Below are 27,152 nucleotides of genomic sequence, written 5' to 3'. Positions count from 1 at the left end.
TCCCCTCTTCTCTCTCCCTTCTCCGCTTCTCTCTCCCTTCTCTCTCCCTTCCCCCCTTCTCTCTCCCTTCCCCTCTTCTCTCTCCCTTCTCTCTCCCTTCCCCCCTTCTCTCTCCCTTCCCCTCTTCTCTCTCCCTTCTCTCTCCCTTCCCCTCTTCTCTCTCCCTTCTCTCTCCCTTCTCTCTCCCTTCCCCTCTTCTCTCTCCCTTCCCTCCTCTCTCCCTTCTCTCCCTTCCCCCCTTCTCTCTCCCTTCTCTCCCTTCCCCCCTTCTCTCTCCCTTCCCCTCTTCTCTCTCCCTTCTCTCTCCCTTCCCCTCTTCTCTCTCCCTTCCCTCCTCTCTCCCTTCTTTCTCCCTTCCCCTCTTTTCTCTCCTTTCCCCTCCCCCTCCTCTCTCTCCCTTCCCCTCTTTTCTCTCCCTTCTCTCTCCCTTCCCCACTTTTCTCTCCTTTCCCCTCCCCTCCCCTTCCCCTTTTCTCTCCCTTCCCCTCTTCTCTCTCCCTTCCCTTCCCTTCTCTCTCCCTTCCCTTCTTCTCTCTCCTTTCCCCTCTTTTCTATTTCTCTCTCTCCACAGAGCGCTCAGAGAGGCAGAAAGACCACAGACTCAGGTGAGAGATCTGCCAGTTTTGACGGACATATTGTGTATCTCAAATAGTACCCTATTCTATCTCTAGTGGTATACTCTAGTGGTATACTTCTGACCAGAGTACACTGGGCCCTGGTCTAAAGTAGTGCACTATATAGGGAATATGGGCCTGGTCTAAAGTAGTGCACTATATAGGAAATAGGGCCCTGATCTAAAGTAGTGAATAGGGTGCCGTTTGGGATACTGACTATTTTTCCTCTGCTATTACTTATCTGCCATATAAATTATGACCTTGCTTTGCACGCACACACTTGCTGTCGGGCTAGGAGCTGTTAGCATGGCTAGTGGTTTTATATGGTTGGCTGAGCGGGACTGTAGAACTGTCGGGCTAGGAGCTGTTAGCATGGCTAGTGGTTTTATATGGTTGGCTGAGCGGGACTGTAGAACTGTCGGGCTAGGAGCTGTTAGCATGGCTAGTGGTTTTATATGGTTGGCTGAGCGGGACTGTAGAACTGTCAGGCTAGGAGCTGTTAGCATGGCTAGTGGTTTTATATGGTTAGCTGAGCAGGACTGTAGAACTGTCAGGCTAGGAGCTGTTAGCATGGCTAGTGGTTTTATATGGTTGGCTGAGCAGGACTGTAGAACTGTCAGGCTAGGAGCTGTTAGCATGGCTAGTGGTTTTATATGGTTGGCTGAGCGGGACTGTAGAACTGTCAGGCTAGGAGCTGTTAGCATGGCTAGTGGTTTTATATGGTTGGCTGAGCGGGACTGTAGAACTGTCGGGCTAGGAGCTGTTAGCATGGCTAGTGGTTTTATATGGTTGGCTGAGCAGGACTGTAGAACTGTCAGGTTAGGAGCTGTTAGCATGGCTAGTGGTTTTATATGGTTGGCTGAGCAGGACTGTAGAACTGTCAGGCTAGGAGCTGTTAGCATGGCTAGTGGTTTTATATGGTTGGCTGAGCGGGACTGTAGAACTGTCAGGCTAGGAGCTGTTAGCATGGCTAGTGGTTTTATATGGTTGGCTGAGCAGGACTGTAGAACTGTCGGGCTAGGAGCTGTTAGCATGGCTAGTGGTTTTATATGGTTGGCTGAGCGGGACTGTAGAACTGTCGGGCTAGGAGCTGTTAGCATGGCTAGTGGTTTTATATGGTTGGCTGAGCAGGACTGTAGAACTGTCGGGCTAGGAGCTGTTAGCATGGCTAGTGGTTTTATATGGTTGGCTGAGCGGGACTGTAGAACTGTACAATCACCCTTCTGAACAATATTTCTGTGACGTATAAGCAGGTTAACCGTTAAAGAGGAAAGGAAACACTCGGCTATAGAACACCAGCTAACTGGAAATCGCCATATTGGCATTGTTGCATCATCGGCAAAAGAGTTTTGTAATTCCTCGGCGCCGGAAGCTAGAGACTTAGAGCAGATGGATACGGCCATGAACACAACTAATCCTCATGAAGATAGAGACTTAGAGCAGATCGATACGGCCATGAACACAACTAATCCTCATGAAGATAGAGACTTAGAGCAGATCGATACGGCCATGAACACAACTAATCCTCATGAAGATAGAGACTTAGAGCAGATTGATACGGCCATGAACACAACTAATCCTCATGAAGACGGAGACTTAGAGCAGATCAGATACGGCTATGAACACAACTAATCCTCATGAAGACGGAGACTTAGAGCAGATCAGATACGACCATGAACACAACTAATCCTCATGAAGACGGAGACTTAGAGCAGATCGATACGGCCATGAACACAACTAATCCTCATGAAGATAGAGACTTAGAGCCGATCAGATACGGCCATGAACACAACTAATCCTCATGAAGATAGAGACTTAGAGCAGATGGATACGGCCATGAACACAACTAATCCTCATGAAGATGGAGACTTAGAGCAGATCGATACGGCCATGAACACAACTAATCCTCATGAAGATAGAGACTTAGAGCAGATCGATACGGCCATGAACACAACTAATCCTCATGAAGCTAGAGACTTAGAGCAGATCAGATACGGCCATGAACACAACTAATCCTCATGAAGCTAGAGACTTAGAGCAGATCAGATACGGCTATGAACACAACTAATCCTCATGAAGCTAGAGACTTAGAGCAGATCAGATACGACCATGAACACAACTTCCTTATTTTGAATAGTGTCACTTTTACTTTACGGTTCAAGATGGCGCTAACCATACCTCTAATAAACGTTGCTCAGGATCAAAATCCCCAAAATAAAGATGTTTCTGTGTTACAAGCAATATGTTTCGTATTAGTGACTGGGATACATCTCTTTGCTTCGCTTTACATCCTAAAGTGTTTCCATTCCCCTATTAAAAAAAAAAAAAAAAAAAAAAACGTATTTAAAACATAGCTGGGTCTACTTTCTCTCTCTCTCTCAGCCGTCTCACAGCTGTAGCAGTAAGTATCCCGGTGCGGTGTCGAGGTTCGGGCCGGGACTACTTATTTTCTGCCTCTGACACAACCCTGGAACTATGTGGCTCCAGCTGTGGATAAGTTTTCCCCAACTTCAGACTCTGATCTGTAATCAGTTTAGCCTAACCTGATGTTAGCCTTAACCATAAGGAGGGGGGGGATGCAAAAACTGACCTTAGATCAGAGTTTGAAGGCAACCTCTTACCCAGAGGTTTAGGAGATTGTTATTCACTGTCAGCAAGTATATACTGATGCATGTAAGCAAATAGTTTGGAGGAGGAGAGGAGGGAGGAGGAGGAGAGGGGGGAGTAGAGGAAGATGGAAAGGGTAGAAGGTACAAGAAGTGAGGGAAGAGCAGGAGGTGGGGAGTGAGGGAAGAGCAGGAGGTGGGGAGTGAGGGAAGAGCAGGAGGTGGGGAGTGAGGGAAGAGCAGGAGGTGGGGAGTGAGGGAAGAGCAGGAGGTGGGGAGTGAGGGAAGAGCAGGAGGTGGGGAGTGAGGGAAGAGCAGGAGGTGGGGAGTGAGGGAAGAGCAGGAGGTGGGGAGTGAGGGAAGAGCAGGAGGTGGGGAGTGAGGGAAGAGCAGGAGGTGGGGAGTGAGGGAAGGGCATGAGGTGGGGAGTGAGGGAAGGGCATGAGGTGGGGAGTGAGGGAAGAGCAGGAGGTGGGGAGTGAGGGAAGAGCATGAGGTGGGGAGTGAGGGAAGAGCAGGAGGTGGGGAGTGAGGGAAGAGCAGGAGGTGGGGAGTGAGGGAAGGGCAGGAGGTGGGGAGTGAGGGAAGAGCAGGAGGTGGGGAGTGAGGGAAGAGCAGGAGGTGGGGAAGGGCAGGAGGTGGGGAGTGAGGGAAGGGCAGGAGGTGGGGAGTGAGGGAAGGGCAGGAGGTGGGGAGTGAGGGAAGAGCAGGAGGTGGGGAGTGAGGGAGGAGCAGGAGTGAGGGAAGGGCAGGAGTGAGGGAAGAGCAGGAGGTGGGGAGTGAGGGAAGAGCAGGAGGGCAGAAGGGAGGGAGGAGCAGGAGGTGGGGAGTGAGGGAAGAGCAGGAGGTGGGGAAGGAGGGAGGAGCAGGAGGGCAGAAGGGAGGGAAGGGCAGGAGGTGGGGAGTGAGGGAGGAGCAGGAGTGGGGTGTGAGGGAGGAGCAGGAGTGAGGGAAGGGCAGAAGTGAGGGAAGAGCAGGAGGTGGGGAGTGAGGGAAGAGCAGGAGGTGGGGAGTGAGGGACGAGCAGGAGGTGGAGAGTGAGGGAGGAGCAGGAGGTGGGGAGTGAGGGAGGAGCAGGAGGTGGGAGTGAGGGAGGAGCAGGAGGTGGGAGTGAGGGAGGAGCAGGAGGTGGGAGTGAGGGAGGAGCAGGAGGTGGGAGTGAGGGAGGAGCAGGAGGTGGGGAGTGAGGGAAGAGCAGGAGGTGGGGAGTGGGGGAAGAGCAGGAGTGGGGAGTGAGGGAAGAGCAGGAGGTGGGGAGTGAGGGAAGAGCAGGAGGTGGGGAGTGAGGGAAGAGCAGGAGGTGGGGAGTGAGGGAAGAACAGGAGTGAGGGAGGAGCAGGAGTGGGGAGTGAGGGAGGAGCAGGAGTGAGGGAAGGGCAGAAGTGAGGGAAGAGCAGGAGGTGGGGAGTGAGGGAAGAACAGGAGTGAGGGAGGAGCAGGAGTGGGGAGTGAGGGAGGAGCAGGAGTGAGGGAAGGGCAGAAGTGAGGGAAGAGCAGGAGGTGGGGAGTGAGGGAAGAACAGGAGTGAGGGAGGAGCAGGAGTGGGGAGTGAGGGAGGAGCAGGAGTGAGGGAAGAACAGGAGTGAGGGAGGAGCAGGAGGTGGGAGTGAGGGAGGAGCAGGAGGTGGGGAGTGAGGGAGGAGCAGGAGGTGGGGAGTGAGGGAAGAGCAGGAGGTGGGGAGTGGGGGAAGAGCAGGAGGTGGGGAGTGAGGGACGAGCAGGAGGTGGGGAGTGAGGGACGAGCAGGAGGTGGGGAGTGAGAGGGAAGAGCAGGAGGTGGGGAGTGAGGGACGAGCAGGAGGTGGGGAGTGAGGGAAGAGCAGGAGGTGGGGAGTGAGGGACGAGCAGGAGGTGGGGAGTGAGGGACGAGCAGGAGGTGGGGAGTGAGGGACGAGGTGGGGAGTGAGGGACGAGGTGGGGAGTGAGGGACGAGGTGGGGAGTGAGGGACGAGCAGGAGGTGGGGAGTGAGGGAAGAGCAGGAGGTGGGGAGTGAGGGAGGAGCAGGAGGTTCACGTAGGGTATCGGGGGAGTTTGTTCCCCCTCCCCCTCATGTGTTAGAAGTGGACTGCTAGCTGGGATGTGTTATGTGTGACTCATGGGTCTGGACATAGTTAGCAGCTAGAAGTCAACATTGCTCTGCTCCGTAGAAAACAGCAGTATACTCAGAAAGTAGAGCAGACAGGAGAGGAACAAAGACAGAACGAGAGAGAACGGCAGACGGTCGAGACAGACATTACAACAGACAGAGAGAGGCTGAAGGTATTCTACAGTTTGGGTATGTTGTTGTTTGTGATTGTTTTGTCGGGAAGTTTCACTCTGAGAGGATATGAGCTTTCTGTCGTTATCTTTCCTCCGAAGGAAGGAAAGAGAGGAGGAGAGAAAGCACAGGCAGAGAGAACGGCAGACTGTCTAGCTAGACACTACAACAGACAGAGAGAACAGCAGACTGTCTAGTAGACACTACAACAGACAGAGAGAACAGCAGACTGTCTAGTAGACACTACAACAGACAGAGAGAACAGCAGACTGTCTAGTAGACACTACAACAGACAGAGAGAACAGCAGACTGTCTGGCTAGACACTACAACAGACAGAGAGAACAGCAGACTGTCTAGTAGACAACAGACAGAGAGAACAGCAGACTGTCTAGTAGACACTACAACAGACAGAGAGAACAGCAGACTGTCTAGCTAGACACTACAACAGACAGAGAGAACAGCAGACTGTCTAGTAGACACTACAACAGACAGAGAGAACAGCAGACTGTCTAGTAGACACTACAACAGACAGAGAGAACAGCAGACTGTCTAGTAGACAACAGACAGAGAGAACAGCAGACTGTCTAGTAGACACTACAACAGACAGAGAGAACAGCAGACTGTCTAGTAGACACTACAACAGACAGAGAGAACAGCAGACTGTCTAGCTAGACACTACAACAGGCAGAGAGAACAGCAGACTGTCTAGTAGACACTACAACAGACAGAGAGAACAGCAGACTGTCTAGTAGACACTACAACAGACAGAGAGAACAGCAGACTGTCTAGTAGACACTACAACAGACAGAGAGAACAGCAGACTGTCTAGTAGACACTACAACAGACAGAGAGAACAGCAGACTGTCTAGCTAGACACTACAACAGACAGAGAGAACAGCAGACTGTCTAGTAGACACTACAACAGACAGAGAGAACAGCAGACTGTCTAGTAGACACTACAACAGACAGAGAGAACAGCAGACTGTCTAGTAGACACTACAACAGACAGAGAGAACAGCAGACTGTCTAGTAGACACTACAACAGGCAGAGAGAACAGCAGACTGTCTAGTAGACACTACAACAGACAGAGAGAACAGCAGACTGTCTAGTAGACACTACAACAGACAGAGAGAACAGCAGACTGTCTAGTAGACACTACAACAGACAGAGAGAACAGCAGACTGTCTAGTAGACACTACAACAGACAGAGAGAACAGCAGACTGTCTAGTAGACAACAGACAGAGAGAACAGCAGACTGTCTAGTAGACACTACAACAGACAGAGAGAACAGCAGACTGTCTAGTAGACACTACAACAGACAGAGAGAACAGCAGACTGTCTAGTAGACACTACAACAGACAGAGAGAACAGCAGACTGTCTATCTAGACACTACAACAGACAGAGAGAACAGCAGACTGTCTAGTAGACACTACAACAGACAGAGAGAACAGCAGACTGTCTAGTAGACACTACAACAGACAGAGAGAACAGCAGACTGTCTAGCTAGACACTACAACAGACAGAGAGAACAGCAGACTGTCTAGTAGACACTACAACAGACAGAGAGAACAGCAGACTGTCTAGTAGACACTACAACAGACAGAGAGAACAGCAGACTGTCTAGTAGACACTACAACAGACAGAGAGAACAGCAGACTGTCTAGTAGACACTACAACAGACAGAGAGAACAGCAGACTGTCTAGTAGACACTACAACAGACAGAGAGAACAGCAGACTGTCTAGCTAGACACTACAACAGACAGAGAGAACAGCAGACTGTCTAGTAGACACTACAACAGACAGAGAGAACAGCAGACTGTCTAGTAGACACTACAACAGGCAGAGAGAACAGCAGACTGTCTAGTAGACACTACAACAGACAGAGAGAACAGCAGACTGTCTAGCTAGACACTACAACAGACAGAGAGAACAGCAGACTGTCTAGTAGACACTACAACAGACAGAGAGAACAGCAGACTGTCTAGTAGACACTACAACAGACAGAGAGAACAGCAGACTGTCTAGTAGACACTACAACAGACAGAGAGAACAGCAGACTGTCTAGTAGACAACAGACAGAGAGAACAGCAGACTGTCTAGTAGACACTACAACAGACAGAGAGAACAGCAGACTGTCTAGTAGACACTACAACAGACAGAGAGAACAGCAGACTGTCTAGTAGACAACAGACAGAGAGAACAGCAGACTGTCTAGTAGACACTACAACAGACAGAGAGAACAGCAGACTGTCTAGTAGACACTACAACAGACAGAGAGAACAGCAGACTGTCTAGTAGACACTACAACAGACAGAGAGAACAGCAGACTGTCTAGTAGACAACAGACAGAGAGAACAGCAGACTGTCTAGTAGACACTACAACAGACAGAGAGAACAGCAGACTGTCTAGTAGACAACAGACAGAGAGAACAGCAGACTGTCTAGTAGACACTACAACAGACAGAGAGAACAGCAGACTGTCTAGTAGACACTACAACAGACAGAGAGAACAGCAGACTGTCTAGTAGACAACAGACAGAGAGAACAGCAGACTGTCTAGTAGACACTACAACAGGCAGAGAGAACAGCAGACTGTCTAGTAGACACTACAACAGACAGAGAGAACAGCAGACTGTCTAGTAGACACTACAACAGACAGAGAACAGCAGACTGTCTAGCTAGACACTACAACAGACAGAGAGAACAGCAGACTGTCTAGTAGACACTACAACAGACAGAGAGAACAGCAGACTGTCTAGTAGACACTACAACAGACAGAGAGAACAGCAGACTGTCTAGTAGACACTACAACAGACAGAGAGAACAGCAGACTGTCTAGTAGACACTACAACAGACAGAGAGAACAGCAGACTGTCTAGTAGACACTACAACAGACAGAGAGAACAGCAGATTGTCTAGTAGACACTACAACAGACAGAGAGAACAGCAGACTGTCTAGTAGACACTACAACAGGCAGAGAGAACAGCAGACTGTCTAGTAGACACTACAACAGACAGAGAGAACAGCAGACTGTCTAGTAGACAACAGACAGAGAGAACAGCAGACTGTCTAGTAGACACTACAACAGACAGAGAGAACAGCAGACTGTCTAGTAGACACTACAACAGACAGAGAGAACAGCAGACTGTCTAGTAGACACTACAACAGACAGAGAGAACAGCAGACTGTCTAGTAGACGCTACAACAGACAGAGAGAACAGCAGACTGTCTAGTAGACGCTACAACAGACAGAGAGAACAGCAGACTGTCTAGCTAGACACTACAACAGACAGAGAGAACAGCAGACTGTCTAGTAGACACTACAACAGACAGAGAGAACAGCAGACTGTCTAGTAGACAACAGACAGAGAGAACAGCAGACTGTCTAGTAGACACTACAACAGACAGAGAGAACAGCAGACTGTCTAGTAGACAACAGACAGAGAGAACAGCAGACTGTCTAGTAGACACTACAACAGGCAGAGAGAACAGCAGACTGTCTAGTAGACACTACAACAGACAGAGAGAACAGCAGACTGTCTAGTAGACACTACAACAGACAGAGAGAACAGCAGACTGTCTAGTAGACACTACAACAGGCAGAGAGAACAGCAGACTGTCTAGTAGACACTACAACAGACAGAGAGAACAGCAGACTGTCTAGTAGACACTACAACAGACAGAGAGAACAGCAGACTGTCTAGTAGACAACAGACAGAGAGAACAGCAGACTGTCTAGTAGACACTACAACAGACAGAGAGAACAGCAGACTGTCTAGCTAGACACTACAACAGACAGAGAGAACAGCAGACTGTCTAGTAGACACTACAACAGACAGAGAGAACAGCAGACTGTCTAGTAGACACTACAACAGACAGAGAGAACAGCAGACTGTCTAGTAGACACTACAACAGACAGAGAGAACAGCAGACTGTCTAGTAGACACTACAACAGACAGAGAGAACAGCAGACTGTCTAGTAGACACTACAACAGACAGAGAGAACAGCAGACTGTCTAGTAGACAACAGACAGAGAGAACAGCAGACTGTCTAGTAGACACTACAACAGACAGAGAGAACAGCAGACTGTCTAGTAGACACTACAACAGACAGAGAGAACAGCAGACTGTCTAGTAGACAACAGACAGAGAGAACAGCAGACTGTCTAGTAGACACTACAACAGACAGAGAGAACAGCAGACTGTCTAGTAGACACTACAACAGACAGAGAGAACAGCAGACTGTCTAGTAGACACTACAACAGACAGAGAGAACAGCAGACTGTCTAGTAGACAACAGACAGAGAGAACAGCAGACTGTCTAGTAGACACTACAACAGACAGAGAGAACAGCAGACTGTCTAGTAGACAACAGACAGAGAGAACAGCAGACTGTCTAGTAGACACTACAACAGACAGAGAGAACAGCAGACTGTCTAGTAGACACTACAACAGACAGAGAGAACAGCAGACTGTCTAGTAGACAACAGACAGAGAGAACAGCAGACTGTCTAGTAGACACTACAACAGGCAGAGAGAACAGCAGACTGTCTAGTAGACACTACAACAGACAGAGAGAACAGCAGACTGTCTAGTAGACACTACAACAGACAGAGAACAGCAGACTGTCTAGCTAGACACTACAACAGACAGAGAGAACAGCAGACTGTCTAGTAGACACTACAACAGACAGAGAGAACAGCAGACTGTCTAGTAGACACTACAACAGACAGAGAGAACAGCAGACTGTCTAGTAGACACTACAACAGACAGAGAGAACAGCAGACTGTCTAGTAGACACTACAACAGACAGAGAGAACAGCAGACTGTCTAGTAGACACTACAACAGACAGAGAGAACAGCAGATTGTCTAGTAGACACTACAACAGACAGAGAGAACAGCAGACTGTCTAGTAGACACTACAACAGGCAGAGAGAACAGCAGACTGTCTAGTAGACACTACAACAGACAGAGAGAACAGCAGACTGTCTAGTAGACAACAGACAGAGAGAACAGCAGACTGTCTAGTAGACACTACAACAGACAGAGAGAACAGCAGACTGTCTAGTAGACACTACAACAGACAGAGAGAACAGCAGACTGTCTAGTAGACACTACAACAGACAGAGAGAACAGCAGACTGTCTAGTAGACACTACAACAGACAGAGAGAACAGCAGACTGTCTAGTAGACGCTACAACAGACAGAGAACAGCAGACTGTCTAGTAGACACTACAACAGACAGAGAGAACAGCAGACTGTCTAGTAGACACTACAACAGACAGAGAGAACAGCAGACTGTCTAGCTAGACACTACAACAGACAGAGAGAACAGCAGACTGTCTAGTAGACACTACAACAGACAGAGAGAACAGCAGACTGTCTAGTAGACACTACAACAGACAGAGAGAACAGCAGACTGTCTAGTAGACACTACAACAGACAGAGAGAACAGCAGACTGTCTAGTAGACACTACAACAGACAGAGAGAACAGCAGACTGTCTAGCTAGACACTACAACAGACAGAGAGAACAGCAGACTGTCTAGTAGACACTACAACAGACAGAGAGAACAGCAGACTGTCTAGTAGACAACAGACAGAGAGAACAGCAGACTGTCTAGTAGACACTACAACAGACAGAGAGAACAGCAGACTGTCTAGTAGACACTACAACAGACAGAGAGAACAGCAGACTGTCTAGTAGACAACAGACAGAGAGAACAGCAGACTGTCTAGTAGACACTACAACAGGCAGAGAGAACAGCAGACTGTCTAGTAGACACTACAACAGACAGAGAGAACAGCAGACTGTCTAGTAGACACTACAACAGACAGAGAGAACAGCAGACTGTCTAGTAGACACTACAACAGGCAGAGAGAACAGCAGACTGTCTAGTAGACACTACAACAGACAGAGAGAACAGCAGACTGTCTAGTAGACACTACAACAGACAGAGAGAACAGCAGACTGTCTAGTAGACAACAGACAGAGAGAACAGCAGACTGTCTAGTAGACACTACAACAGACAGAGAGAACAGCAGACTGTCTAGTAGACACTACAACAGACAGAGAGAACAGCAGACTGTCTAGTAGACACTACAACAGGCAGAGAGAACAGCAGACTGTCTAGTAGACACTACAACAGACAGAGAGAACAGCAGACTGTCTAGTAGACACTACAACAGACAGAGAGAACAGCAGACTGTCTAGTAGACACTACAACAGACAGAGAGAACAGCAGACTGTCTAGTAGACACTACAACAGGCAGAGAGAACAGCAGACTGTCTAGTAGACACTACAACAGACAGAGAGAACAGCAGACTGTCTAGTAGACACTACAACAGACAGAGAGAACAGCAGACTGTCTAGTAGACACTACAACAGACAGAGAGAACAGCAGACTGTCTAGTAGACACTACAACAGACAGAGAGAACAGCAGACTGTCTAGTAGACACTACAACAGACAGAGAGAACAGCAGACTGTCTAGTAGACACTACAACAGACAGAGAGAACAGCAGACTGTCTAGTAGACACTACAACAGACAGAGAGAACAGCAGACTGTCTATCTAGACACTACAACAGACAGAGAGAACAGCAGACTGTCTAGTAGACACTACAACAGACAGAGAGAACAGCAGACTGTCTAGTAGACACTACAACAGACAGAGAGAACAGCAGACTGTCTAGTAGACACTACAACAGACAGAGAGAACAGCAGACTGTCTAGTAGACACTACAACAGACAGAGAGAACAGCAGACTGTCTAGTAGACACTACAACAGACAGAGAGAACAGCAGACTGTCTAGTAGACACTACAACAGACAGAGAGAACAGCAGACTGTCTAGTAGACACTACAACAGACAGAAAGAACAGCAGACTGTCTAGTAGACACTACAACAGACAGAGAGAACAGCAGACTGTCTAGTAGACACTACAACAGACAGAGAGAACAGCAGACTGTCTAGTAGACAACAGACAGAGAGAACAGCAGACTGTCTAGTAGACACTACAACAGACAGAGAGAACAGCAGACTGTCTAGTAGACACTACAACAGACAGAGAGAACAGCAGACTGTCTAGTAGACAACAGACAGAGAGAACAGCAGACTGTCTAGTAGACACTACAACAGACAGAGAGAACAGCAGACTGTCTAGTAGACACTACAACAGACAGAGAGAACAGCAGACTGTCTAGTAGACGCTACAACAGACAGAGAGAACAGCAGACTGTCTAGTAGACACTACAACAGACAGAGAGAACAGCAGACTGTCTAGTAGACACTACAACAGACAGAGAGAACAGCAGACTGTCTAGTAGACACTACAACAGACAGAGAGAACAGCAGACTGTCTAGTAGACACTACAACAGACAGAGAGAACAGCAGACTGTCTAGTTAGACACTACAACAGACAGAGAGAACAGCAGACTGTCTAGTAGACGCTACAACAGACAGAGAGAACAGCAGACTGTCTAGTAGACACTACAACAGACAGAGAGAACAGCAGACTGTCTAGTAGACACTACAACAGACAGAGAGAACAGCAGACTGTCTAGTAGACACTACAACAGACAGAGAGAACAGCAGACTGTCTAGTAGACAACAGACAGAGAGAACAGCAGACTGTCTAGTAGACAACAGACAGAGAGAACAGCAGACTGTCTAGTAGACACTACAACAGACAGAGAGAACAGCAGACTGTCTAGCTAGACACTACAACAGACAGAGAGAACAGCAGACTGTCTAGTAGACACTACAACAGACAGAGAGAACAGCAGACTGTCTAGTAGACACTACAACAGACAGAGAGAACAGCAGACTGTCTAGTAGACACTACAACAGACAGAGAGAACAGCAGACTGTCTAGTAGACACTACAACAGACAGAGAGAACAGCAGACTGTCTAGTAGACACTACAACAGACAGAGAGAACAGCAGACTGTCTAGTAGACACTACAACAGACAGAGAGAACAGCAGACTGTCTAGTAGACACTACAACAGACAGAGAGAACAGCAGACTGTCTAGTAGACACTACAACAGACAGAGAGAACAGCAGACTGTCTAGTAGACACTACAACAGACAGAGAGAACAGCAGACTGTCTAGTAGACACTACAACAGACAGAGAGAACAGCAGACTGTCTAGTAGACACTACAACAGACAGAGAGAACAGCAGACTGTCTAGTAGACACTACAACAGACAGAGAGAACAGCAGACTGTCTAGTAGACACTACAACAGACAGAGAGAACAGCAGACTGTCTAGTAGACACTACAACAGACAGAGAGAACAGCAGACTGTCTAGTAGACACTACAACAGACAGAGAGAACAGCAGACTGTCTAGTAGACACTACAACAGACAGAGAGAACAGCAGACTGTCTAGCTAGACACTACAACAGACAGAGAGAACAGCAGACTGTCTAGTAGACACTACAACAGACAGAGAGAACAGCAGACTGTCTAGTAGACACTACAACAGACAGAGAGAACAGCAGACTGTCTAGCTAGACACTACAACAGACAGAGAGAACAGCAGACTGTCTAGTAGACACTACAACAGACAGAGAGAACAGCAGACTGTCTAGTAGACACTACAACAGACAGAGAGAACAGCAGACTGTCTAGTAGACACTACAACAGACAGAGAGAACAGCAGACTGTCTAGTAGACACTACAACAGACAGAGAGAACAGCAGACTGTCTAGTAGACACTACAACAGACAGAGAGAACAGCAGACTGTCTAGTAGACACTACAACAGGCAGAGAGAACAGCAGACTGTCTAGTAGACACTACAACAGACAGAGAGAACAGCAGACTGTCTAGTAGACACTACAACAGACAGAGAGAACAGCAGACTGTCTAGTAGACACTACAACAGACAGAGAGAACAGCAGACTGTCTAGTAGACACTACAACAGACAGAGAGAACAGCAGACTGTCTAGTAGACACTACAACAGACAGAGAGAACAGCAGACTGTCTAGTAGACACTACAACAGACAGAGAGAACAGCAGACTGTCTAGTAGACACTACAACAGACAGAGAGAACAGCAGACTGTCTAGTAGACACTACAACAGACAGAGAGAACAGCAGACTGTCTAGTAGACACTACAACAGACAGAGAGAACAGCAGACTGTCTAGTTAGACACTACAACAGACAGAGAGAACAGCAGACTGTCTAGTAGACACTACAACAGACAGAGAGAACAGCAGACTGTCTAGTAGACACTACAACAGACAGAGAGAACAGCAGACTGTCTAACTACAACAGCTCTAGGTGTTCTGAAAGAGAAGGTGAAGGAACCAACATAATCACTGACTTGTTTCTTTTCTTTTCTTCCAGCCAAGGACCTCTCTCCTCTATCAGGGCCGCCATTAAGAGGAGTGAGTCCAAATCCCTCGTTTTTTACTCCTTCTTTATTTACAGAACAAGTGATGACTGGGCAGTTCTCTGATGTTTCTCTCTGTAAATGTATAGCGAAGTCATCTCCCCTGTTGTTACCAACAGTCTGTTGTTACCTGTATATAGGACCTGTTGTTAGTAACAGTCTGTTGTTACCTGTATATAGGACCTGTTGTTACCTGTATATAGGACCTGTTGTTACCTGTATATAGGACCTGTTGTTACCTGTATATAGGACCTGTTGTTACCTGTATATAGGACCTGTTGTTACCTGTATATAGGACCTGTTGTTACCTGTATATAGGACATGTTGTTACCTGTATATTGGACCTGTTGTTACCTGTATATGGGACCTGTTGTTACCTGTATATTGGACCTGTTGTTACCTGTATATGGGACCTGTTGTTACCTGTATATAGGACCTGTTGTTACCTGTATATAGGACCTGTTGTTACCTGTATATAGGACCTGTTGTTACCTGTATATAGGACCTGTTGTTACCTGTATATAGGACCTGTTGTTACCTGTATATAGGACCTGTTGTTACCTGTATATAGGACCTGTTGTTACCTGTATATAGGACCTGTTGTTACCTGTATATAGGACCTGTTGTTACCTGTATATAGGACATGTTGTTACCTGTATATAGGACCTGTTGTTACCTGTATATAGGACCTGTTGTTACCTGTATATAGGACCTGTTGTTACCTGTATATAGGACCTGTTGTTACCTGTATATAGGACCTGTTGTTACCTGTATATAGGACCTGTTGTTACCTGTATATAGGACCTGTTGTTACCTGTATATAGGACCTGTTGTTACCTGTATATAGGACCTGTTGTTACCTGTATATAGGACCTGTTGTTACCTGTATATAGGACCTGTTGTTAGTAACAGTCTGTTGTTACCTGTATATAGGACCTGTTGTTACCTGTATATAGGACCTGTTGTTACCTGTATATAGTACCTGTTGTTAGTAACAGTCTGTTGTTACCTGTATATAGGACCTGTTGTTACCTGTATATAGGACCTGTTGTTACCTGTATATGGGACATGTTGTTACCTGTATATAGGACCTGTTGTTACCTGTATATAGTACCTGTTGTTAGTAACAGTCTGTTGTTACCTGTATATAGGACCTGTTGTTACCTGTATATAGGACCTGTTGTTACCTGTATATAGGACATGTTGTTACCTGTATATAGGACCTGTTGTTACCTGTATATAGGACCTGTTGTTACCTGTATATAGGACCTGTTGTTACCTGTTTATCGGACCTGTTGTTACCTGTATATAGGACCTGTTGTTACCTGTATATAGGACCTGTTGTTACCTGTATATAGGACATGTTGTTACCTGTATATAGGACCTGTTGTTACCTGTATATAGGACCTGTTGTTACCTGTATATAGGACCTGTTGTTACCTGTATATAGGACCTGTTGTTACCTGTATATAGGACATGTTGTTACCTGTATATAGGACCTGTTGTTACCTGTATATAGGACCTGTTGTTACCTGTATATAGGACCTGTTGTTACCTGTATATAGGACCTGTTGTTACCTGTATATAGGACCTGTTGTTACCTGTATATAGGACCTGTTGTTACCTGTATATAGGACCTGTTGTTACCTGTATATAGGACCTGTTGTTACCTGTATATAGGACCTGTTGTTACCTGTATATAGGACCTGTTGTTACCTGTATATAGGACCTGTTGTTACCTGTATATGGGACCTGTTGTTACCTGTATATAGGACATGTTGTTACCTGTATATAGTACCTGTTGTTAGTAACAGTCTGTTGTTACCTGTATATAGGACCTGTTGTTACCTGTATATAGGACCTGTTGTTACCTGTATATGGGACATGTTGTTACCTGTATATAGGACCTGTTGTTACCTGTATATAGGACCTGTTGTTACCTGTATATAGGACCTGTTGTTACCTGTATATAGGACCTGTTGTTACCTGTATATAGGACCTGTTGTTACCTGTATATAGGACCTGTTGTTAGTAACAGTCTGTTGTTACCTGTATATAGGACCTGTTGTTACCTGTATATAGGACCTGTTGTTACCTGTATATAGGACCTGTTGTTACCTGTATATAGGACCTGTTGTTACCTGTATATAGGACCTGTTGTTACCTGTATATGGGACATGTTGTTACCTGTATATAGGACCTGTTGTTACCTGTATATAGGACCTGTTGTTACCTGTATATAGTACCTGTTGTTAGTAACAGTCTGTTGTTACCTGTATATAGGACCTGTTGTTAGTAACAGTCTGTTGTTACCTGTATATAGGACCTGTTGTTACCTGTATATAGGACCTGTTGTTACCTGTATATGGGACATGTTGTTACCTGTATATAGGACCTGTTGTTACCTGTATATAGGACCTGTTGTTACCTGTATATAGGACCTGTTGTTACCTGTATATAGGACCTGTTGTTACCTGTATATAGGACCTGTTGTTAGTAACAGTCTGTTGTTACCTGTATATAGGACCTGTTGTTACCTGTATATAGGACCTGTTGTTACCTGTATATGGGACATGTTGTTACCTGTATATAGGACCTGTTGTTACCTGTATATAGGACCTGTTGTTACCTGTATATAGGACCTGTTGTTACCTGTATATAGGACCTGTTGTTACCTGTATATAGGACCTGTTGTTACCTGTATATAGGACCTGTTGTTACCTGTATATAGGACCTGTTGTTACCTGTATATAGGACCTGTTGTTACCTGTATATGGGACATGTTGTTACCTGTATATAGGACCTGTTGTTACCTGTATATTGGACCTGTTGTTACCTGTATATGGGACCTGTTGTTACCTGTATATGGGACCTGTTGTTACCTGTATATAGGACCTGTTGTTACCTGTATATGGGACATGTTGTTACCTGTATATAGGACCTGTTGTTACCTGTATATAGGACCTGTTGTTACCTGTATATAGGACCTGTTGTTACCTGTATATGGGACATGTTGTTACCTGTATATAGGACCTGTTGTTACCTGTATATAGGACCTGTTGTTACCTGTATATAGTACCTGTTGTTAGTAACAGTCTGTTGTTACCTGTATATAGGACCTGTTGTTACCTGTATATAGGACCTGTTGTTACCTGTATATGGGACCTGTTGTTACCTGTATATGGGACCTGTTGTTACCTGTATATGGGACATGTTGTTACCTGTATATAGGACCTGTTGTTACCTGTATATAGGACCTGTTGTTACCTGTATATAGGACCTGTTGTTACCTGTATATAGGACCTGTTGTTACCTGTATATAGGACCTGTTGTTACCTGTATATAGGACCTGTTGTTACCTGTATATAGGACATGTTGTTACCTGTATATAGGACCTGTTGTTACCTGTATATGGGACATGTTGTTACCTGTATATAGGACCTGTTGTTACCTGTATATAGGACCTGTTGTTACCTGTATATAGGACCTGTTGTTACCTGTATATAGGACCTGTTGTTACCTGTATATAGGACCTGTTGTTACCTGTATATAGGACCTGTTGTTACCTGTATATAGGACCTGTTGTTACCTGTATATAGGACCTGTTGTTACCTGTATATAGGACCTGTTGTTACCTGTATATGGGACATGTTGTTACCTGTATATAGGACCTGTTGTTACCTGTATATAGGACCTGTTGTTACCTGTATATAGGACCTGTTGTTACCTGTATATAGTACCTGTTGTTAGTAACAGTCTGTTGTTACCTGTATATAGGACCTGTTGTTACCTGTATATAGGACCTGTTGTTACCTGTATATGGGACATGTTGTTACCTGTATATAGGACCTGTTGTTACCTGTATATAGGACCTGTTGTTACCTGTATATAGGACCTGTTGTTACCTGTATATAGGACCTGTTGTTAGTAACAGTCTGTTGTTACCTGTATATAGGACCTGTTGTTACCTGTATATAGGACCTGTTGTTACCTGTATATAGGACCTGCTGTTACCTGTATATAGGACCTGTTGTTAGTAACAGTCTGTTGTTACCTGTATATAGGACCTGTTGTTAGTAACAGTCTGTTGTTACCTGTATATAGGACCTGTTGTTACCTGTATATAGGACCTGTTGTTACCTGTATATAGGACCTGTTGTTAGTAACCGTCTGTTGTTACCTGTATATAGGACCTGTTGTTACCTGTATATAGGACCTGTTGTTACCTGTATATAGGACCTGTTGTTAGTAACAGTCTGTTGTTACCTGTATATAGGACCTGTTGTTACCTGTATATAGGACCTGTTGTTAGTAACCGTCTGTTGTTACCTGTATATAGGACCTGTTGTTACCTGTATATAGGACCTGTTGTTACCTGTATATAGGACCTGTTGTTAGTAACAGTCTGTTGTTACCTGTATATAGGACCTGTTGTTACCTGTATATAGGACCTGTTGTTACCTGTATATAGGACATGTTGTTACCTGTATATAGGACCTGTTGTTACCTGTATATAGGACCTGTTGTTACCTGTATATAGGACCTGCTGTTACCTGTATATAGGACCTGTTGTTAGTAACAGTCTGTTGTTACCTGTATATAGGACCTGTTGTTACCTGTATATAGGACCTGTTGTTACCTGTATATAGGACCTGTTGTTACCTGTATATAGGACCTGTTGTTACCTGTATATAGGACCTGTTGTTACCTGTATATAGGACATGTTGTTACCTGTATATAGGACCTGTTGTTACCTGTATATAGGACCTGTTGTTACCTGTATATAGGACCTGTTGTTACCTGTATATAGGACCTGTTGTTACCTGTATATAGGACATGTTGTTACCTGTATATAGGACCTGTTGTTACCTGTATATAGGACCTGTTGTTACCTGTATATAGGACCTGTTGTTAGTAACAGTCTGTTGTTACCTGTATATAGGACCTGTTGTTACCTGTATATAGGACCTGTTGTTACCTGTATATAGGACCTGCTGTTACCTGTATATAGGACCTGTTGTTAGTAACAGTCTGTTGTTACCTGTATATAGGACCTGTTGTTAGTAACAGTCTGTTGTTACCTGTATATAGGACCTGTTGTTACCTGTATATAGGACCTGTTGTTACCTGTATATAGGACCTGTTGTTAGTAACCGTCTGTTGTTACCTGTATATAGGACCTGTTGTTACCTGTATATAGGACCTGTTGTTACCTGTATATAGGACCTGTTGTTAGTAACAGTCTGTTGTTACCTGTATATAGGACCTGTTGTTACCTGTATATAGGACCTGTTGTTACCTGTATATAGGACATGTTGTTACCTGTATATAGGACCTGTTGTTACCTGTATATAGGACCTGTTGTTACCTGTATATAGGACCTGTTGTTACCTGTACATAGGACCTGTTGTTACCTGTATATAGGACCTGTTGTTACCTGTATATAGGACCTGTTGTTACCTGTATATAGGACCTGTTGTTACCTGTACATAGGACCTGTTGTTACCTGTATATAGGACCTGTTGTTACCTGTATATAGGACCTGTTGTTACCTGTATATAGGACATGTTGTTACCTGTATATAGGACCTGTTGTTACCTGTATATGGGACCTGTTGTTACCTGTATATAGGACCTGTTGTTACCTGTATATAGGACCTGTTGTTACCTGTATATAGGACCTGTTGTTACCTGTATATAGGACCTGCTGTTACCTGTATATAGGACCTGTTGTTAGTAACAGTCTGTTGTTACCTGTATATAGGACCTGTTGTTACCTGTATATAGGACCTGTTGTTACCTGTATATAGGACCTGTTGTTACCTGTATATAGGACCTGTTGTTACCTGTATATAGGACCTGTTGTTACCTGTATATAGGACCTGTTGTTACCTGTATATAGGACCTGTTGTTAGTAACAGTCTGTTGTTACCTGTATATAGGACCTGTTGTTACCTGTATATAGGACCTGTTGTTACCTGTATATAGGACATGTTGTTACCTGTATATAGGACCTGTTGTTACCTGTATATGGGACCTGTTGTTACCTGTATATGGGACCTGTTGTTACCTGTATATAGGACCTGTTGTTACCTCTATATTGGACCTGTTGTTACCTGTATATAGGACCTGTTGTTACCTGTATATAGGACCTGTTGTTACCTGTATATAGGACCTGTTGTTACCTGTATATAGGACCTGTTGTTACCTGTATATAGGACCTGTTGTTACCTGTATATAGGACCTGTTGTTACCTGTATATAGGACCTGTTGTTACCTGTATATAGGACCTGTTGTTACCTGTATATAGGACCTGTTGTTACCTGTATATAGGACCTGTTGTTACCTGTATATAGGACCTGTTGTTACCTGTATATAGGACCTGTTGTTACCTGTATATAGGACCTGTTGTTACCTGTATATAGGACCTGTTGTTACCTGTATATAGGACCTGTTGTTACCTGTATATAGGACCTGTTGTTAGTAACAGTCTGTTGTTACCTGTATATAGGACCTGTTGTTACCTGTATATAGGACCTGTTGTTACCTGTATATAGGACCTGTTGTTAGTAACAGTCTGTTGTTACCTGTATATAGGACCTGTTGTTACCTGTATATAGGACCTGTTGTTACCTGTATATAGGACCTGTTGTTACCTGTATATAGGACATGTTGTTACCTGTATATAGGACCTGTTGTTACCTGTATATTGGACATGTTGTTACCTGTATATAGGACCTGTTGTTACCTGTATATAGGACCTGTTGTTACCTGTATATAGGACCTGTTGTTACCTGTATATAGGACCTGTTGTTACCTGTATATAGGACCTGTTGTTACCTGTATATAGGACCTGTTGTTACCTGTATATAGGACCTGTTGTTACCTGTATATGGGACCTGTTGTTACCTGTATATAGGACCTGTTGTTACCTGTATATAGGACCTGTTGTTACCTGTATATAGGACCTGTTGTTACCTGTATATAGGACCTGTTGTTACCTGTATATGGGACCTGTTGTTACCTGTATATGGGACATGTTGTTACCTGTATATAGGACCTGTTGTTACCTGTATATAGGACCTGTTGTTACCTGTATATAGGACCTGTTGTTACCTGTATATAGGACCTGTTGTTACCTGTATATAGGACCTGTTGTTACCTGTATATAGGACCTGTTGTTACCTGTATATAGGACCTGTTGTTACCTGTATATAGGACCTGTTGTTACCTGTATATAGGACCTGTTGTTACCTGTATATAGGACCTGTTGTTACCTGTATATAGGACCTGTTGTTACCTGTATATAGGACCTGTTGTTACCTGTATATGGGACCTGTTGTTACCTGTATATAGGACCTGTTGTTACCTGTATATAGGACCTGTTGTTACCTGTATATAGGACCTGTTGTTACCTGTATATAGGACCTGTTGTTACCTGTATATAGGACCTGTTGTTACCTGTATATAGGACCTGTTGTTACCTGTATATAGGACCTGTTGTTACCTGTATATGGGACCTGTTGTTACCTGTATATGGGACATGTTGTTACCTGTATATGGGACATGTTGTTACCTGTATATGGGACCTGTTGTTACCTGTATATGGGACCTGTTGTTACCTGTATATGGGACCTGTTGGTACCTGTATATGGGACCTGTTGGTACCTGTATATGGGACCTGTTGGTACCTGTATATGGGACCTGTTGTTACCTGTATATGGGACCTGTTGTTACCTGTATATGGGACCTGTTGTTACCTGTATATGGGACCTGTTGTTACCTGTATATGGGACCTGTTGTTACCTGTATATGGGACCTGTTGTTACCTGTATATGGGACCTGTTGTTACCTGTATATGGGACCTGTTGTTACCTGTATATAGGACCTGTTGTTACCTGTATATAGGGCCTGTTGTTACCTGTATATAGGACCTGTTGTTACCTGTATATAGGACCTGTTGTTACCTGTATATAGGACCTGTTGTTACCTGTATATAGGACCTGTTGTTACCTGTATATAGGACCTGTTGTTACCTGTATATAGGACCTGTTGTTACCTGTATATAGGACCTGTTGTTACCTGTATATAGGACCTGTTGTTACCTGTATATAGGACCTGTTGTTACCTGTATATAGGACCTGTTGTTACCTGTATATAGGACCTGTTGTTACCTGTATATAGGACCTGTTGTTACCTGTATATAGGACCTGTTGTTACCTGTATATAGGACCTGTTGTTACCTGTATATAGGACCTGTTGTTACCTGTATATAGGACCTGTTGTTACCTGTATATAGGACCTGTTGTTACCTGTATATAGGACCTGTTGTTACCTGTATATAGGACCTGTTGTTACCTGTATATAGGACCTGTTGTTACCTGTATATAGGACCTGTTGTTACCTGTATATAGGACCTGTTGTTACCTGTATATAGGACCTGTTGTTACCTGTATATAGGACCTGTTGTTACCTGTATATAGGACCTGTTGCTACCTGTATATAGGGCCTGTTGTTACCTGTATATAGGACCTGTTGTTACCTGTATATGGGACCTGTTGTTACCTGTATATGGGACCTGTTGTTACCTGTATATGGGACCTGTTGTTACCTGTATATGGGACCTGTTGTTACCTGTATATGGGACCTGTTGTTACCTGTATATGGGACCTGTTGTTACCTGTATATGGGACCTGTTGTTACCTGTATATAGGACCTGTTGTTACCTGTATATAGGACCTGTTGTTACCTGTATATAGGACCTGTTGTTACCTGTATATAGGACCTGTTGTTACCTGTATATAGGACCTGTTGTTACCTGTATATAGGACCTGTTGGTACCTGTATATAGGACCTGTTGGTACCTGTATATAGGACCTGTTAGTAACAGTCTGTTGTTACCTGTATATAGGACCTGTTGTTAGTAACAGTCTGTTGTTACCTGTATATAGGACCTGTTGTTACCTGTATATAGGACCTGTTGTTACCTGTATATAGGACCTGTTGTTACCTGTATATAGGACCTGTTGTTACCTGTATATAGGACCTGTTGTTACCTGTATATAGGACCTGTTGTTACCTGTATATAGGACCTGTTGTTACCTGTATATAGGACCTGTTGTTACCTGTATATAGGACCTGTTGTTACCTGTATATAGGACCTGTTGTTACCTGTATATAGGACCTGTTGTTACCTGTATATAGGACCTGTTGTTACCTGTATATAGGACCTGTTGTTACCTGTATATAGGACCTGTTGTTACCTGTATATAGGACCTGTTGTTACCTGTATATAGGACCTGTTGTTACCTGTATATAGGACCTGTTGTTACCTGTATATAGGACCTGTTGTTACCTGTATATAGGACCTGTTGTTACCTGTATATAGGACCTGTTGTTACCTGTATATAGGACCTGTTGTTACCTGTATATAGGACCTGTTGTTACCTGTATATAGGACCTGTTGTTACCTGTATATAGGACCTGTTGTTACCTGTATATAGGACCTGTTGTTACCTGTATATAGGACCTGTTGTTACCTGTATATAGGACCTGTTGTTACCTGTATATAGGACCTGTTGTTACCTGTATATAGGACCTGTTGTTACCTGTATATAGGACCTGTTGTTACCTGTATATGGGACCTGTTGTTACCTGTATATAGGACCTGCTGTTACCTGTATATGGGACCTGTTGTTACCTGTATATAGGACCTGTTGTTACCTGTATATAGGACCTGTTGTTACCTGTATATAGGACCTGTTGTTACCTGTATATAGGACCTGTTGTTACCTGTATATAGGACCTGTTGTTACCTGTATATAGGACCTGTTGTTACCTGTATATAGGGACCTGTTGTTACCTGTATATAGGACCTGTTGTTACCTGTATATAGGACCTGTTGTTACCTGTATATAGGACCTGTTGGTACCTGTATATAGGACCTGTTGTTACCTGTATATGGGACCTGTTGTTACCTGTATATGGGACCTGTTGTTACCTGTATATAGGACCTGTTGTTACCTGTATATAGGACCTGTTGTTACCTGTATATAGGACCTGTTGTTACCTGTATATAGGACCTGTTGTTACCTGTATATAGGACCTGTTGTTACCTGTATATGGGACCTGTTGTTACCTGTATATGGGACCTGTTGTTACCTGTATATGGGACCTGTTGTTACCTGTATATGGGACCTGTTGTTACCTGTATATGGGACCTGTTGTTACCTGTATATGGGACCTGTTGTTACCTGTATATGGGACCTGTTGGTACCTGTATATGGGACCTGTTGTTACCTGTATATGGGACCTGTTGGTACCTGTATATGGGACCTGTTGTTACCTGTATATGGGACCTGTTGTTACCTGTATATGGGACCTGTTGTTACCTGTATATGGGACCTGTTGTTACCTGTATATGGGACCTGTTGTTACCTGTATATGGGACCTGTTGTTACCTGTATATAGGACCTGTTGTTACCTGTATATGGGACCTGTTGTTACCTGTATATAGGACCTGTTGTTACCTGTATATAGGGCCTGTTGTTACCTGTATATAGGACCTGTTGTTACCTGTATATAGGACCTGTTGGTACCTGTATATAGGACCTGTTGTTACCTGTATATAGGACCTGTTGTTACCTGTATATAGGACCTGTTGTTACCTGTATATAGGACCTGTTGTTACCTGTATATAGGACCTGTTGTTACCTGTATATAGGACCTGTTGTTACCTGTATATAGGACCTGTTGTTACCTGTATATAGGACCTGTTGTTACCTGTATATAGGACCTGTTGTTACCTGTATATAGGACCTGTTGTTACCTGTATATAGGACCTGTTGTTACCTGTATATAGGACCTGTTGTTACCTGTATATAGGACCTGTTGTTACCTGTATATAGGACCTGTTGTTACCTGTATATAGGACCTGTTGTTACCTGTATATAGGACCTGTTGTTACCTGTATATAGGACCTGTTGTTACCTGTATATAGGACCTGTTGTTACCTGTATATAGGACCTGTTGTTACCTGTATATAGGACCTGTTGTTACCTGTATATAGGACCTGTTGTTACCTGTATATGGGACCTGTTGTTACCTGTATATAGGACCTGTTGTTACCTGTATATAGGACCTGTTGTTACCTGTATATAGGACCTGTTGTTACCTGTATATAGGACCTGTTGTTACCTGTATATAGGACCTGTTGTTACCTGTATATAGGACCTGTTGTTACCTGTATATAGGACCTGTTGTTACCTGTATATAGGACCTGTTGTTACCTGTATATAGGACCTGTTGTTACCTGTATACAGGCCTGTTGTTACCTGTATATAGGACCTGTTGTTACCTGTATATAGGACCTGTTGTTACCTGTATATAGGACCTGTTGTTACCTGTATATAGGACCTGTTGTTACCTGTATATAGGACCTGTTGTTACCTGTATATAGGACCTGTTGTTACGTAACAGTCCTGTTGTTACCTGTATATAGGACCTGTTGTTACCTGTATATAGGACCTGTTGTTACCTGTATATAGGACCTGTTGTTACCTGTATATAGGACCTGTTGTTACCTGTATATAGGACCTGTTGTTACCTGTATATAGGACCTGTTGTTACCTGTATATAGGACCTGTTGTTACCTGTATATAGGACCTGTTGTTACCTGTATATAGGACCTGTTGTTACCTGTATATAGGACCTGTTGTTACCTGTATATAGGACCTGTTGTTACCTGTATATAGGACCTGTTGTTACCTGTATATAGGACCTGTTGTTACCTGTATATAGGACCTGTTGTTACCTGTATATAGGACCTGTTGTTACCTGTATATAGGACCTGTTGTTACCTGTATATAGGACCTGTTGTTACCTGTATATAGGACCTGTTGTTACCTGTATATAGGACCTGTTGTTACCTGTATATAGGACCTGTTGTTACCTGTATATAGGACCTGTTGTTACCTGTATATAGGACCTGTTGTTACCTGTATATAGGACCTGTTGTTACCTGTATATAGGACCTGTTGTTACCTGTATATAGGACCTGTTGTTACCTGTATATAGGACCTGTTGTTACCTGTATATAGGACCTGTTGTTACCTGTATATAGGACCTGTTGTTACCTGTATATAGGACCTGTTGTTACCTGTATATAGGACCTGTTGTTACCTGTATATAGGACCTGTTGTTACCTGTATATAGGACCTGTTGTTACCTGTATATAGGACCTGTTGTTACCTGTATATAGGAC

At 44.3% G+C, this 27,152-nt stretch overlaps 1 protein-coding gene across 2 annotated transcripts in view; it reads left to right on the top strand.

Moving 5' to 3' along the window:
* The window catches only part of LOC129835571 (SH3 domain-containing protein 19-like), a 115,133-nt gene that overhangs the window by 17,696 nt on the left and 70,285 nt on the right, over window positions 1-27,152 (top strand). For both annotated transcript variants that reach the window (XM_055901267.1, XM_055901266.1), the window contains exons 2-3: window positions 572-605; window positions 14,846-14,886. In XM_055901267.1, coding sequence (XP_055757242.1) covers window positions 572-605; window positions 14,846-14,886 — 75 coding nt within the window. The remainder of the gene's footprint in view (window positions 1-571; window positions 606-14,845; window positions 14,887-27,152) is intronic.

Source organism: Salvelinus fontinalis, chromosome 36 (genome assembly GCF_029448725.1).
Source record: "Salvelinus fontinalis isolate EN_2023a chromosome 36, ASM2944872v1, whole genome shotgun sequence".
Lineage (NCBI taxonomy): Eukaryota > Metazoa > Chordata > Actinopteri > Salmoniformes > Salmonidae > Salvelinus > Salvelinus fontinalis.
Note: the sequence above shows the minus strand (reverse complement) of the source record. Positions and strands in the feature narration are given on the sequence as shown.